Source organism: Limanda limanda, chromosome 11, assembly GCF_963576545.1.
Source record: "Limanda limanda chromosome 11, fLimLim1.1, whole genome shotgun sequence".
NCBI lineage: Eukaryota > Metazoa > Chordata > Actinopteri > Pleuronectiformes > Pleuronectidae > Limanda > Limanda limanda.
Window position 1 is genome coordinate 4,394,730 of NC_083646.1, and position 15,630 is coordinate 4,410,359.

Sequence of the window (15,630 nt, forward strand, 5' to 3'; positions counted from 1 at the left end):
TAACTATTTATATCTCTGGCATTGCATTAGTGTTTTTTTACAAACTTTTTTCTCATCTTATTCTACAGAACAATGACACGTGCACTATCTCATGTGTGGAGACATTTCACCCCATCCAATGTAGAAGGAAAGGCTGTGTACATTTGCAAATACTGTGCAAAGACCTATGTTAAGAATGACACAACGATGCAGAAGCATATAGTCAAGTGCCCAAAGTTTCCTCAGGGCTCAAATCAGCCTATGACACAACAAAATGTTTATATTTATGTCTGTATATGACAAGGTAAATACAGTTAGTATAAATTACCCACAACATTTCCAGTTTATTCCCGTTAATTCCCGTTAATTCCCATATATTCCTGTTAATTCCCATGGAAAGTTTGAATATTCCCGGAATTTTGCAACCCTAACTGGGTGTTCTGAGCCCAGCCAGTTGGGGGATGGAGGTAAACCAGCACAGACAAGCAGCCATCCGGTCCTGCAGCCTCGAGGCGCTGGTCCCAGACCCGTCTGTCACACTGGGGGTACGAAGCAGGCGAAGGCGTTGGATGGGGGGGTGTGGGTGATGCATATCTGTGTGTAGTATGTACGTGTGTATGTATGTGAAGTTCGTGTATAAGTAGGCCTGGGTTGTCGCCTTCCCCAAGGCCACATCGGACAGATTCTCAGTTCGCAAGATTGTCGTTGCCATGGAGACAGCCTCGATAAGGTCCTAGACAGGGGCAACAATCCACAGGTGTCTGTGGGGGGGGGGGGAAGGGAAAGCAAGAGTGTCTCACAGCAGCGCTCTTCAGGGGAGTTGATGTTCCAGCGACGGCCTTGGCCGGGCCCGTGCTGGCTGGGGGGGGCCGAAAGATAAGATTGGGAGTGTTTGGACTTGCGAGTAGCCGCATTCCAATTTGCACGTCTACTCTTTTTTTGTCTCTTCCTTTCTCCATTCTATCCACCAGGTCTCCGAATCGATCCGATTTCCTTTGCAGAGCCGTGAGCTTCTCCATGATGTTTTCCATCTGGCGGTTAAAGTCCGCGGTCCGAGTGCCAACAGCTCTGCCCAGCGCATCAATCATCATGGGCAGCTTTAAGGGGCTCTTGACAGCTGTCACCGTTTCCATTATTTTCCGATAAACCAATCAGCAGAAAGCCTGTAATCATGGTTCCGAATAGGTAGATGTCTTCAACGTCCTCCACGGAAAGGGCCGCTAGGCACACGACACGCCTCTTCTCCCACGCGTCCCTCGAGTAACCAGCTGCGAACGTCCCGGCAGGACAGTCAGGTTCCCCCGAACCCGAGTTTCTCGTTCAGAAGATGGTGTCATTTGCGTTGAGAGACCAACTGATCAAATCCATAATTTTAGTTCGTAGAGCGGTGCGGAGAGAGTCTCAAGTATAGGACAAGACAAGACAAGACGAAGGAGCCAAGCAGGGAAGGTCAGGGGGAGGAGAGGGAGAGAAAAATGTGACCGAAGAGAGTCAGAGAAGAAAATATGGGTAATATTTTTCAGACGTTAGCAAACTAACCGACTTCTGGCTAAGCTGCTGTTGCACTATTTTATCATGAAATCTTTTTAATGAGTAATTAAAATAAGTTGCAGACTCTGACTTCAAATGCTGAAGATGGAAGAGATCTGGGATATTTAGGTTTCATTTCTGGAGTGTGGGTTGAAGTGGGAAGCATCACCTGCTCTTTCATCTTAACATCAGTTTAGGATTCATCTCTAAGGGCTCTGATTTTATTTATTTCACGTATGTATTTTCGAGTTTGTGGAGTCGGGGGTAAAGAACTGAATCAATCTTTTTATGGACCAACCGTTAAACTGGTTTGGATCTAATCTCAAATGTGTGTGAGTGAGAGATTGTGAAGTGCTTTTACCTGAAGAGAAACAGGAGTAAATAAAGAGCAGAGACAGAAGTAGATATATTTTTCTGTATTCAATTTTTGAAACAATCCATCGTCCCAACATTTAGTGCAAGTTCTGCAAACATTACATCATTCATACGACAGCTCGCTGCAGGAGTCAATTAAAATCAATGTGACGAAGACAGGGAACTCGTTTTCACACTTACAATCCATCATTAAAGAAGAAGAAGTGGACATTTGACACAATTGCAAAGGATATTTAAAGATGTATATTTTCTGACGAGTGGTCCTGGTTCCAGATCATGAGTGAAACACATTCCTCTGAGACAGGTCACGGTTTGTTTCTGAGCCACAATGTGATTCCTGGATTCAAACTCAATGAAATAAAGCTTTTGCAAACAATTTAAATCATCTAGTTTCTGGTTTATGAAAATGTCATATTGTCAAGATTCTTGAAATGACTCCGGCTCATGTTGAGAAAAGTTGATTAATCAAATAATCATGGAAAACAAACACCAACAAATACATTGATCATTTTTGATGATTTACATGATATATCTCTGTAAAATATTTTGCCATCTAGGATCTTGGATCTAGAAAATTAGATTTTATGGATTGAAATTAAAATGATGGAGTAGCAGAGTGTGACTGAGGTTTGTTTTCACAGCTCGGGGGTGTGCTCCATGTTCAGAAAACAGAAACGGTTTCTCATGGAACCTCCTCCCGTCTGTGAGACGGGGGGGCAGAGGTCCGACTGAAAGAGAAGCACCTGCCTCTCATGGTCTTCATCAGCAAACACAAAGCTGTTCAAAACATGTGAGGAGGCTCCATGTGACCATGATGGACTCGAACCAAAACTTAAAACCACTCAGCAAATCCACCAAAACGCATCATCTCAATAAAACAAGCTGAAACGTTTCCCTGATGATTCAGAGAAGAGAAACTTTTCTCACTGAAACCGAAGAGAAGCTGATTTCTCTTTAAACTGCTCAAAAGTGACGTTTTCATTCCCAGAGATTATGTTTGACAATAAACAAGAGAAATGATTTAAAAAGTGCAGTTCGGTAACATAAAGGAAAATAGAGGATGTGTTCTTGGCAAAACATTGAAATGTTTTCCTTTTAAAAACATTCTCACATGCACATGCACACGCACACTCTCACACACAGAACACGTCCGGTGTCTCAGGCTGAGCTGACTGTTTCTCACTCAGCCGTCCACAGACAACATGAAGTCATTCCACTGCTGCCGCGCCGGACCCCCTGTGGTGCTGCTCTGCTGCACCGCTCCTGAGAATTAGAGAAACTACCTCAAGGGAACTGAGGACACACACTGTCCCTTCTGTCTCACGCTCAATTAATAAACTGCTTTCAGGATTTTGGCAGCGACTCCTCAGATTGTTCGAGGACAGGAAGTGTGAAGAGGTTTGAGCAAAGCGAGACGGGAAGAGAGGAACAGCTGAGGGAACACGTTTGGTTTAGTATCAAGCAACCGCTTCTTCTTCAAGTTCAAGCAACGAGCATCTCAAGCCCTTTTTCAAACATCATCATCAGGGTCAAACGACTCTGCAGGAGACTCAGGTTTCTATCAGCAGCGATGGAAACGTTACACCGGGTGACCGCACGGATCTGGAATAACAGATGATTTCTGAAGAAATAATTCCTATGATTGTGTAAGTGAAGCTGGAGGAAGCATGAGCTCTACTGAGGGAAGTTCTCGTGAGTCTTTGTGTGATATCCTAGGAGCGAGTAGTGAATATTAACCTCTGTTCACATGAGATGCTCGTTTCAGCAATAAAACTGAACCTGAAAACAATTTGCCTCGATGATGGTGTTTGGCTTTTTGTGGCATAAAGACAGAAAGTTCAACTTTTATCATAACTGTTGCATTTTTGGCCGAACTGTTTTATTTCTGTCCCAAAACTCCTGGACTGTTGCAGGAGCTCCACTCTGAAGATCCTCTTGATGTCTCCTTATTAAGAATTGATTTCTCCAACATAACACTGTGTCATCGAGTCAGGGTTGAAGTTGTGTCCGTCAGCCGGAGAGGACAGGGACAGGATGTGGGAGACAATGTTTAGTTCAGGCCACCGGACACATTCTGGGCTCTTTGGGTTTTAAGGAGGCCTCCACACTGGCCACATTCAAACAGAAACACCAGGAGTTTGTGTTGATGCCCTGACGAGTATCTTCCTCCTGCTCCCAGCTCGTCTTCATTGGAGCTGGGAGACCTTGACGGGCAAGGTACTGGCAAAGTCCAAGAAGAAGGGTCCTTCCTGTTTGGGCAGGAAGGTGGTGGGGATGACGTTGTAGATTCCAGCCGGGACGTGCTCCGCCTCCATGAAGCAGAAACCACACCTGGACACAAGAGACAAAGAGTCAGACTCTGGAGGTGAGAACACTAATGTCTGAGAGACAGCTGCTGGAATCAGCTCCAAAGACTTTACTTCCTCCCCTGAGTCACATGCTGATGAAGCTTGTTAGACCTGTACCTGTAATCTCCACTGTTCCTCTTCTGGGCGGCTGCTGGACCTGGATCTCCAACCGTCGACACGGTCACCAACTCAAAGCCAACACTGTACTGCCTGCACACACGCACACACACACACACACACACAGACACACAAAGTGGAGGCATGTGATTAGTCTTTGGTCTAAAAGAGCACAGATAACTTTATACTTACACTGTGAAATGTCCCAGTCAGGACTAAATAATAATGATTCTTTAATAATCACATTTAATTAAACGTGGTCAAAAAGATTATCAGCTCCGTTTAACTCTCAGATATTTTCTTCAGCTTAACGAACCCTGATCCGTGTGACCTTAGGCCGGAGAGAAGCTCTACACTGTTAAAATACCTCATTTCAGAATATTGTTATCAAAGCTACTGAAAATGCATCAGGCTTAGAAAGCTCTCGACACCCTGTCTGCCCACTGAGCCCAATGTTGAGATTAAACGCTGCAAACACTGAGTCATCTTTGTGCGTGTGACACAGTAATAGATGGAGAGAGAGACAGACGTCATTAGGTGTTAATTTGATCCTGTTAATGAGTCATTAACCGTTTGAACTCTACACAAGAAATGTTCCTCCAGTGTTGTCGTTTTTTGCAGAATCCGCTCACAATTCATGTCTCTACAATCGGTACAACCTAAGCTTAAAGGCTTACATAATAAATAATAAAAGAAGTTATCGACACATTTGCACCACACGCAACAAGACGTAATGACATCATCACGAGTTGAACAAGAAGCTCCCATTTTCTTTCAAATCTTGAAAGCTACTCATTAGATTTTTGACTTTTGTTTGAATAGTTAATATATTGTTCTATAACTAAAGCCAAAAATGCTTGTGTATAAAACTGTGCTATGAAACTGATCTGTTCTCAGATGATTTCGCTCTGACCTGGATCCTCGTAGCTCGATGAGCAGCGGACCCGACCGCTCCAGGTTGATCTGGTAGATCGGGTTGTGTTTGTACGAGTCCTTGTAGTTCCCACAGCCTCCGGCACTGAGTCCCTTCCACTGGCCGTTCATCTAGAGATGGAACAACGATTTATTAAACAAGGAAGTGCTTAATGAACCCATGATGTGTGAGTGTTGGTGGTGTCGTACCCTTTTGTTGTGAGTGAACGGACACGGGATCTTGGCGAAGGTGAACTTGGATCCAGCGTACGCCTGAGGAGAGAAACCAAACCTGTTTAGAGCTGATCTGACAAAAGAAGGTTTAACATATAAACTGAAGAAAGATGGATCTTCTCGTACTGATGCTAACATCGATCTAAAGCAACAATATGTATCTTCACTGAGCAACAGCGCCCCCTGCAGCCACACGTGTCTGAGCGCTGGTTGTAATGCAGCGAAAAACAATCAGTGTGTTGAGTGAAGCTCTGACAGCTTGGTCCCCTGAAGTGATACACAACTGAGCGGTGGATATTACCCATAATCCCCGGCTTCCTGAGCAGCAGCAACTTCAGGAGCAAATAAACAACCCTGATACAGTTTCTTATTTTCAGCAGTTGTGTAACACAAAGTGTAACATGTTTCTTAATGCTGCGTTTCCCACTTTAAAACAAAGCTGTTCATTTATTCACAACCACAGTATCTTCACGCATTAGGATATTAATAATGTTTCACATTCGCTCTGTTCTGGTTAGAGAAAGATCAGAGAAGACTTCATGTTTCCTGCTTCTTGTTTTGATCTCAGCGAACGAGAGAGAGAGATGCTGATCTGAGCCGAGAGGAGATCGTTTCAAAGCTCACTCGGTGGAGAGAGAGAGAGAGCTTGCAGCGCTCACTGCAGTAGACACACACACAGACACACACAGACACACACATGCATGTGTACAGTGCACACAGAGCACACACTTTTAATGAGCGCACGCTTTTCATTAAAAATTGATTTCAGCAGGAACTGTTCTACAGTCATCTCTGCAGTTTAGTGCATAAAGGATAAATAGGTCACGTGCACATGTGCTCACACACACACACACAGACACAGACACACACACACACACAGGTTCTGGACTCCCTCGGTTGGTCTGATGGGGTTTGGTGGTGTGGAAGTGTCTTCTCACCCGTAGCGTGTAGTTGATGGTGTTCTGCTTCTCGTACTGGGAGACCACCAGAGTGAAGGTGTGCGTCCCGGCGCTGGTCAGTCTGATCTTGGTCAGGTAGTGGGGGCTGTTGATGCGGATTCCATCGATGAAAGGCGGGGGGTCAGCTGTTGAGAGTGTAAACAGAAAACAGCTGACGGTGCGGAAGTGTTATTGTCTTTTCTTAGTGTGTGAGGTGAAATATAGATTTTTGAGTCTGCTGCTGTCTCTGTGAATGAGTCACATCAGAGAAGTGGAGGAGCTGCGATGGAATAACGTGACCTCATCGTGTGAGGCAGAAATAAAGGTGACAAAGTGCAGCCTTCACTTCCCTGTTGCCCCCATCTACAGGACATATCTCAGTCTAGTGCCCCAGAGACATATCGTCCTCTCAGGCGTCTCTCAGTCGTTACCTGGGTAATAAACCTTCTTCCCGTCCGTCTTGTAAACGACCAGAGTGATAAACTCCCTGTTTTGTGCAAAATCATCCTGGAAGAACAAACACACACACGGTCATCAGATAAAAAGGTCAAGCATTACAACATCAGGTCACCACGTTATAAATACATCAAACTATGACTCGTCAGTTTCTCTACCTTGTCGGTGATGTGTCTGGTGAGCAGCACCCACACTGCAGCGCCCCCTGCTGGACACTGGACCTCCAGCTTGAACTGGGGGTTGTTGGCCAGACTGTAGACGTCCTTCACTGGGCCCTGCCTCCCATCCCAGCTGCTGCAGACGGGACACAAACCACATCAGACTGGGACTGTACTCTCCTCACCAGTCAAGCTACTGGTTACCTAACGTACAGGACTGTCACTGATCAGGAAACACAAACACAAACCTGTGAATGCAGGAGGAGTCTTTGAACAGTGCAGGGTTCCAGCTCAGGTAGATGACATCATAGTATTGACAAAGATCCTCCCATGAGATCCAGAAAACACCTGGAGAGAAACACAGGGAAACATATGGGACATCAATAAGCAGGAGATAGTTTTCACTTATGTTGCTTTAGTCTGTGCGTCAAACATCAGGGAAATATTTACCCTTTGTTAATTTGATAAACTGACCCTCAGACCAGGTAATAACAACCATCCTGAGGGATCAGATCCCTACTGGTCAACGCTATTCATTCACTCTATCATCTCTTTATTTCAGGTGTGAGCAGAAAGAAAACTCTGCCAAGGCCCAAAAGCCCAAATTACACACACTCATAGATATCAGTTCTCTAAATATGATTTTATTCCATCACAATCCATGAATTATTCTGTGGGAAATCAGGGAAAATGTTAAAATTTCAGATTGTTAAAGAAAGTGGGATAAAATACTAGATCAGCACAAACATAATGAGTTCTTCTCTGACCCATAACTGTTCAGTAGTTTTAGTTTAATCTTTCTTAAAATGAAAAAAACATACAAACCAATCCAAACACAAATGGAGTAAAAACACCTCCTCGGTAAGTACAGTTTCAATATACTAATTTCAAGAGAGATAAATAGTGGATGTACCATTATCAAACTTCTGTGCTGTCTTGGGGTCGAAGTTGAGATACTTGAGGAGGTCGGGGGTCCAGTTCTTCTCGTCCCGCTCACTGTAGCGTCCCTTCCACCGCAGATGACTCCACGGATTCTTCAGCTGCAGGAAACGCATCCCCTGCAGAACAACCAGCCCACAGACATGCTGTCAACTACCAGAGATACAAGGAGCTGGGGGGGGGGGGGATTAATGTACGTGTTTATCCTCACGTCATAGAAATCAGTGGATTTCATTAACAAGCAGAAACCTTTATTATAACCAACAGGTTTTAGGGATAAAATATAAATCTTCCTTTTGGATTTGCTACAGGACAAAGTTGAAAAACCAACATTTTATCAGGAAGTTGAAAAACATCACATTTTCCCTCATACTAACTTTGTTACTCTGAATTGCAGACTGGTAATTAAATTGAATCTTGACTTTTAGGAATAAAAAATAGTATATATTATAAAAGTGCCAACAATGACATGCTAATGCTACGTGACTTAGGCCCACCTTGTATTCCCTGATGTCCAGAACAGCGTAGGCATGCGTCGGGACCAAACCCCATTTTTCCCCCTCTTCCTCTGTCATCACCCCTGTTGCCGTGGTGACGAGGACGTCTCCCCTGTGAAACCTGGAGATGAAGAGAGAGAAGCAGATTCAGAGGAAGGACACGCTAACGAAGAGCTTATCGTTCTACACTTACAGATAAAAGTAAGAAACACTGTGTGTGTGTGTGTGTTCACCTCTGGCAGAGCATGCGGAAGGTGTCGTCCTTGCTGAACGACTGATTGTCCGAGTGCATGGCGATGCGTTCAGGGATCCAGCCCGTGAGCGCGTGCAGGTCGATGTTCTGCAACACACGACATGAATCAAACATCTGGTCCTGTCCTGTCTCTGAGGACAGGGCTGGACTGAGCAGTTCCACCGCAGCAGGTGAAACAAGCTGCACCTCCTGGCTTCACTCACCGAGTTGGAGCCCGGGAAGTCGTAGCCTCCCATCACCTTCATGTAGGCTTTTTCTATCAGAGACACCCAGAGCTCGTTCCTGTTGCTGGAGTAGGAGCAGAGCAGCTCTCCGTTATGATCCACCGGCAGGAAGTCGTCTATGATCACCTGCAACAGGGACAGAGACGGGTCGGGGATTTGTACCGATGAGTTCGATAAAAGTTCCCTTCACCAGAGGCTTTAAGCTCTTTGCAGAACTTTTACATTCACACATCAACAGTTTCTGCCTCATATTTATAGGACTTTATATAGTTTTCTCCTCAGGCTCATTCATGCTGCCTTTACGTACAAAAAGAGATGTGTCAACTTCAAACGATGCATTGTGTGCTCTGCTTGTCCAGTTTGAACTATTGGCTACGCTGCCCCCCCAATGACTCCTGGTGGTCCTGCTCCATATCATCTGTTTATTTCAGTATCCATAAGCTTTTAGATGATAAACAAATATGAAGGAAATGAACTTGGTCTTCTGACAGTGTCTTACCTTCCTGGGAACTCCGTTTATGTGCAGCTTCACCATGTACTTCCCACACGGGTTATACTCCGGTTCCCCCTTCCTGTTCTGAGGGTAGATGATACTGAAACACACACAGAGCATAAGAGATGATTGTTAACTCAGATTTTCCAGTCTTCATCACACTAAGTCTGTATGTAGCTAACGTAGGTTCAGTTAAATTATTCAGGTCAATACCAAACATCCCCAGAAACAGTGTGGTGCAGTTTATTTGTGAAAACAGTGTTTATCTTGTCTGCAGGAACTTTTAAATCTCAACCGATTATCGTGCCGCATTGAAGACTGTGACAAAATGTTCATGGGATTTTTTTAGGGGAAATCTATTTTTCTCGAGTTAAAAGCCATTGGACATGGATTTCCACGCTGACAGGCAAAGAACTGAGACAGAAAAACAAGATTTATGTAATGTTTGCTCCCAACAACAAATATGAATGAAACTCTAAAAGCACGAAAGTACCTTGTGATAAGTTTCTTGCGCCAGCGCCTCTCGTAGGCGGCGCTGATGGCCAGCGACGCCACGAAGGAGCAGTCGGACACGACCGTCTGGACAAGAGAAGATTAGACACACACGTTGGAATGATGTGATGACACAAAGTCAACAGCTGTGGGAATATCTACACATGTGCAACAGACATTCATATATGTACGGAACATATTTTAAAGTGTTTGCAAATTGGATGATATCATTTTCCACCTTGTTTATACCATAGACCTCTGCTGACGACCTCTGACCTCTACAGTTGAACCAGAACTTTGTTTTTTACGTTTCTCAGAGTTTCAGACACTGATTTATTTGTTGCCTCAATATCAACACTGACCGAACATAATGATTTAGTTTCTTTCTTTTCAAATGGGTGAAATCTCATTCCCCGGTCGGGCTGCACGCAGAGCAACGATTCGCTCAGCCTCATAACACACAGACACACACACAGAACAACACACACTGACAACAGACACTTCTTTAAACTCAGACTGTGTAAACAACATAATTTGGTCGTCGTGAACAGAAATGACGTGTGTGTTTGAGTTTTTTAACTCTAAACAAGCTAAACGGCTCAACGTGTTCAAACTAAGCTCCTCCCACCCTCTGACCTGTTTGATGCTGAAGCTGGACACAGACATGATCATCATCGGGTTGTTGCAGTACTCGTCCGGCCGCACCCAGCGGGAGAAGATGGCTTTCTGTTTGGGGGACAGCGCCAGTTTCCCTGATTTGTCCCTGGTTGCAAGAAACAAAGAAAATCAAGTTTGTCTCACTGTAAAACAAAACTCACAATGTAACTGGCTCATGTGACAAAGTGATGGCAAAATATAATAATAATGCAAAATAACAAAAGTCAAACTCACGAGAAAGGGACAGGAAATGCAAACCGCTCCTTCAGGTCCACGCTCATGAAGGGCACATAGGCGATCCCGTTGATTTTAGATGTGCTCCTGAAGGAGAAGGACAAGACACTCAGTGGTGGTTGTGGTCAAAAGACAAAAGGAGAGGAACATTGATGTGGTGGTGTCAAGTTTGGTGCCAAATATTGAGACAATAAAAATACCAAGCAAAACATTCATAAATTCCCCTTGTCCCTAAACCTGCAGACAAAAATACAATTGGAGGCTGGAGACTCAAGTCCCTGATAAACTTTTGTCTATTTTCCCGACCTGGAGGTTCATGTGTAAGTTTTTCCAGATCTTCCAGCATCTGTTACTCACTGATCCATGTAAAGAAGTTTCACTGGAAACCGACTCCAGCAGCCGCCTCACCTGAGCACCTCGATCTCCTCCGACGTGTAGCGCTGACCCTGCGGCTCGCTGGACTGCACCGCCCGCATCGGCTGAGGTCGGTCGTGGATGGAGAAGTCTGGTCCGAGAGGGAAGAACTGGCGGACTGGTCCCCCGGAACTGGTCCCGGTTACATTCTTGGTTCCAAAGGGACCCGTCTTGTCCGGAGTCTGGGCTGAAGCGGATTTGGACTGGGACTCTTTAAGACCTTCAGCTCTGGAAGGACAGAGTGAAGGAGGTTTTTTAAATTAAAGCTGCAAAACCAAGAGATTCTCACAAACAAAATAAACTAAAATCTAGATTCTTTATAATTGTGTATTATTACATTTAATAATGTACAATACATAATAGCCATTAAAGTACCACTGGTGTAAAATATCTGTGGAATCAACAATCAGATAAAGCTGAACAGAACAGATGTGGACAAAAGGATTATTTTAACCAGTGTCAGAATATGTCCATGAAAAATACAGATTTAAGAACATTTTCTGTTTTTGTGCTAAATGAGATAATTTGCTAATAAAGTTCTTAAAAGTTATTCACAAACATAGGTGTTATGAGTGAGGACTGATGATGCAAAAAAAAAAGATCAGGAGATGTGAATAACAGGAAGTCAAATGATAAAGACAAAATGAACAAAAGAACCGCCTTGAAATGAGTTGACTCAAGAACAGGACGTATAAACTCTTCTGGTTTTGGATTAAGGAGACAGAACTCGTTTAACAATGTACCTGTCTAAAGCTTGGCGTGCCAGCTGCTTCAGTTTGGTCTGCAGCGCCTGGTCCGAGGTATCGCTGGACTGTTGGAAACACAGGAACAGAAACCATGTTGAAGCGAGCTGGATAATGTGAGGTAGACCAGGGAACTCTCTGGAGTTCATGTAAGCAGCTCAAGTTACATTAGTCACAGTGGAGAGAGAGAGAGAGAGAGAGAGAGAGAAGGAAAGAGTTACCGTCTTAATGCACAGCTCCACAGCCTGAGTGTAGAGCTCCACGGCTTCATCGTCGTTTCCCTTCTCGTCTTCCTCAAAGGCCTGAGTCACCAGGAAGTGGGCCCGCTCCATGTCCACCTGCTGCCGGGACTTCAGCGGGTCGCTCTTCTGTGCCTGGACTGGGGGGGGGGTTCAGAGAGGGTCAGTTAGGACACAGGTCACAAGTTCAACCCTCCGACTGCTCACGTCTCAGTTCAACTTTGATTCTAACACAACTGTTGTTTCGTATGAACAGTTTTTCTACAGAGGAAATAAAAAAATATTTAAACATATGACCAATACTTATAAAAAGGTTAGAAAAACATTGGTTTCTGCAGAGCAACTGTTTGCTTTTCATTTCAGAGAAAACATTAAATCTTCACACAGAACTAAAAGTCTTCCAGTGTTTCCAGCAGATTGTGGTCACACCCATGTGCACACACACAGACACACACCCATCTGCACATACACACACACACACACCCACACCCATGTTGTGACGAGAGTCAAGGAAAAACGTTGTCAAACAGCAACTGAGAAAGTATGTCCTCAGGCTGCATTCTCTCAAAGTCATGAATCATTTCTTACCTTTTACTAATCACACAAACTTCCAACATTAACTTTTAATATCTTTTTCAGTACTACAGGTCTTCTGCAACTTGTTATTTTTTTAACTCAATGCACATGACTTTCATTTCCTGTTTAATGCCTCTCTTTTGTATTGTCTTATGTTTCTCTTACAATTTTAATGTTCAATACAAATGTAAACATTAGAAAACGTCTGATAGAGATGAAGAGAGGAGCAACAACAAATGAACTGAGGATCAGCTGAAAGGGGGGGGGGCTTCCTCTGTGTGGGCTGAGCTCACCAGCGTTGTGCAGGGCTTGGACTCGGTCCAGGTATTCATTCACTTTGTCCTGGAGTCGCTCCAGTTTGGACCCGGCCATGCCGGCGTAGATCAGGGCCTGGGCGGCCTCCTGTTAAAAAAAACGTTCAACAAGCAGAGTTATTAAACACATTTATCAGATAAATACTGACAGTCACAAAACTCAACTACATGAAAAGATGCTTTAACTTGATCATTTGTTTGTCTCAATGTTTTCTTTCTGTGTTTATTTAACACAACGTGAAACATAATCGAAGCATAAAGTATGTGTGGGTGTGTTGGTAGAAACCAGTAATGCCTTTTATAAAAACCACACCCAAAAGATATGCAAGAGATAAACAACTACTAAACACACAAAATCACCAACACAAGTTATATAAGTATTAAAGAGACAATTGGACGTGTATGAGTGAAGCAGGATAAACAGACAGAAGGAAGATCACACTGTACATTTGAATGAATATAGTTTACATTTTGTATAGTATTTTCTGTAGGAAGCCCTTTCTATTTTGCTTTTACTTTCTATTGCACCGCTGAGCTGATCAGTTTACTTATCGTTCACTGTACTATTGACTCTGTGTTGACTTGCATATGAATACATACAACTTGACTGTACACGATATTTACAGTAATAATAACATGTAAAAGAGCCTTTCCCTTTTATTTCCTTAGATAAGAATTTATGAATCCCGAAGGAAATTCATGTGACAGTTTGCTCCAAGGTTTCTGTCAAAATATATAATGAGAGTACAGAGTTTTAAGTCTTAAAAATATAATTGAAAATTAAAGTTTGTTATAAGTGCAATAAACATGTAAAGTGAATACAGAGTGAAAGCAGAACCACTTCCTGGTAGAAACAACAGAAACAAAAACAAGTTCCTTAAGACAGTTCACTAGTATACAAGTGTCAGTAAGTAGTAATAAGTAAATATTACTGTACATGATATTGAACATAATATGACGAAACAGCTGTTATAATACACATAACTAGTTATAATACGTGATAAACTAGAATAATACTGCACTTCTATGTTATATAGATCTGATGGACAGAGACACAGACAGAAGCAGGTTTTTATTCCAAGAGAAAACTCAACGACATGTGACGTTTTCTTGTTTTGTATTTAAGCGACACTTTAAAGTTGCAGCTAAGCTAAGCTAAGCTAAGCTAAGCTAAGCTAAGCTAAGCTAAGCTAAGTGCTAACAGCGGTTTCCAGCTGCGGGATTCGAACCTGTTACCTTGTAGTAGAACACGGCCTCGTTGTATTTGCCGCTCTGGTCGTGGGTGATCGCTGTTTTGGCAAATTTGACCGCATCGAGCTCCAGCTCCGCGGGATCCATCCTGAACAGGACGTGTTGACAGCTGACAGCTAACAGGCTAGCTAGCTAACAGGCTAGGTAGCTAACGGGCGAGCTAACAGGCTAGCTAGCCGGGGAGCCGGACCCGGACACCGGCCCTATGTTCCGGGAAGGTCCGCGACTGACCCGCAGCAGAGTTCGGTTCTTCAACTCGGAGGAAACATCGTGAAAAGTGTCGCGTTGTCAGTTCGTAAAACGCAGCTTCGCTTCCACTGGAAACATTAAACTAGCAAAACAATGCCGCTACTTCCGGGAAAGAGGTTCCGCGCAGCCGCAGTGGAGGAGAGTGGACAGTGATGCGTTCAAGGCGCCATCGTACTTTCTACCACTCGCAGCTTAGACGTTCAAAGCTGTCACTTACAAACACGTGGGTCCGAATCAGGATTTAATATAAAATACTAATTAACTCATTACAATATTAAACTATAAAATACAATCATCATACGTTTGTTCCAGTATTATTATCCAGAATATGAAGAGAACCTCTGGTGTTGTTTCAGTTCAGGTCTTTACAATCATTACATAACATAACTTATTTATTAAAATGCTCAGCACAGCATGAAAGGTGTAGAACTTTACATTAAAGTGATTAATAGTTTTAAATGAAGCTTCGTCAGGTTGTGTGGTTTTTCCTTTAACTTATATAACAACATGCGAGTCACAGGTCATAGATGAAGCCAAATGCACTTAAAGTTACTGATACCTCTTGTAGCTGCAGCTTGAGTAACGTGCATATCATAGACAATATAAATCTAAGTATGTAGACTGTATATACTGTACACTATATACATGCACTACTGTTATAAGATTCATCTACCAGGTGTATACATATCACATTATAATCCATAGCTGGCTCCAGCAACTCTGCACTATATGATTCACCTCCTCATGTAAATAAGTAACATGTACTTTAATTATGCATATATGTCTGAGAGTCTTTGCAACACTTTACTATTGTTCAACAATTTCACCATATCTGCATATTAGTTAAATGCTTCTTCCACCCTTGTAAATGTCTTGTACAGTTTAAGTCTGATTGGTAATAGTGGGTTTGTTTATTTAGCTAGTTTCTTGTAGTCTGTAGTAAGTTGTATGTCTGAGCACAATGACACCGGAGTCAAACTGCTTGGATGTGTGCACATGGTAAATAAA

General features: G+C 43.3%; 1 protein-coding gene across 2 annotated transcripts; it reads right to left on the reverse strand.

The window, feature by feature from the left end:
* Positions 1-1,909: 1,909 nt before the first annotated feature.
* On the reverse strand, positions 1,910-14,725 carry capn7 (calpain 7). 2 transcript variants are annotated; one of them, XM_061081467.1, is made up of 21 exons: positions 14,359-14,725; positions 13,102-13,210; positions 12,215-12,372; positions 11,994-12,061; positions 11,245-11,478; positions 10,837-10,923; positions 10,582-10,708; positions 9,947-10,032; positions 9,460-9,553; positions 8,940-9,086; positions 8,717-8,823; positions 8,484-8,604; positions 7,961-8,105; positions 7,296-7,395; positions 7,048-7,180; positions 6,865-6,940; positions 6,434-6,579; positions 5,472-5,534; positions 5,263-5,393; positions 4,350-4,442; positions 1,910-4,215 (listed from the first exon to the last, which is right to left on the reverse strand). In XM_061081467.1, the coding sequence occupies exons 1-21, from the start codon at positions 14,458-14,460 to the stop codon at positions 4,071-4,073; spliced, it is 2,472 nt and encodes an 823-aa protein (XP_060937450.1). In that variant the 5' UTR covers positions 14,461-14,725; the 3' UTR covers positions 1,910-4,070. The 2 variants fall into 2 exon arrangements, with proteins under 2 accessions (XP_060937450.1, XP_060937449.1); XM_061081466.1 differs by having other exon boundaries at positions 7,048-7,183.
* Positions 14,726-15,630: the final 905 nt, after the last annotated feature.

Excerpts from the sequence above, each read along its gene's own strand:
- capn7 (XM_061081466.1), bottom strand. The coding sequence starts at position 14,460 with ATGGATCCCGCGGAGCTGGAGCTCGATGCGGTCAAATTTGCCAAAACA. Across the intron at positions 12,373-13,101 it reads CCAAGCCCTGCACAACGCTG|TCCAGGCACAGAAGAGCGAC; the intron begins GTGAGCTCAGCC and ends CCCCCCCCCCAG. Across the intron at positions 7,396-7,960 it reads AGCACAGAAGTTTGATAATG|GTGTTTTCTGGATCTCATGG; the intron begins GTACATCCACTA and ends GTTTCTCTCCAG.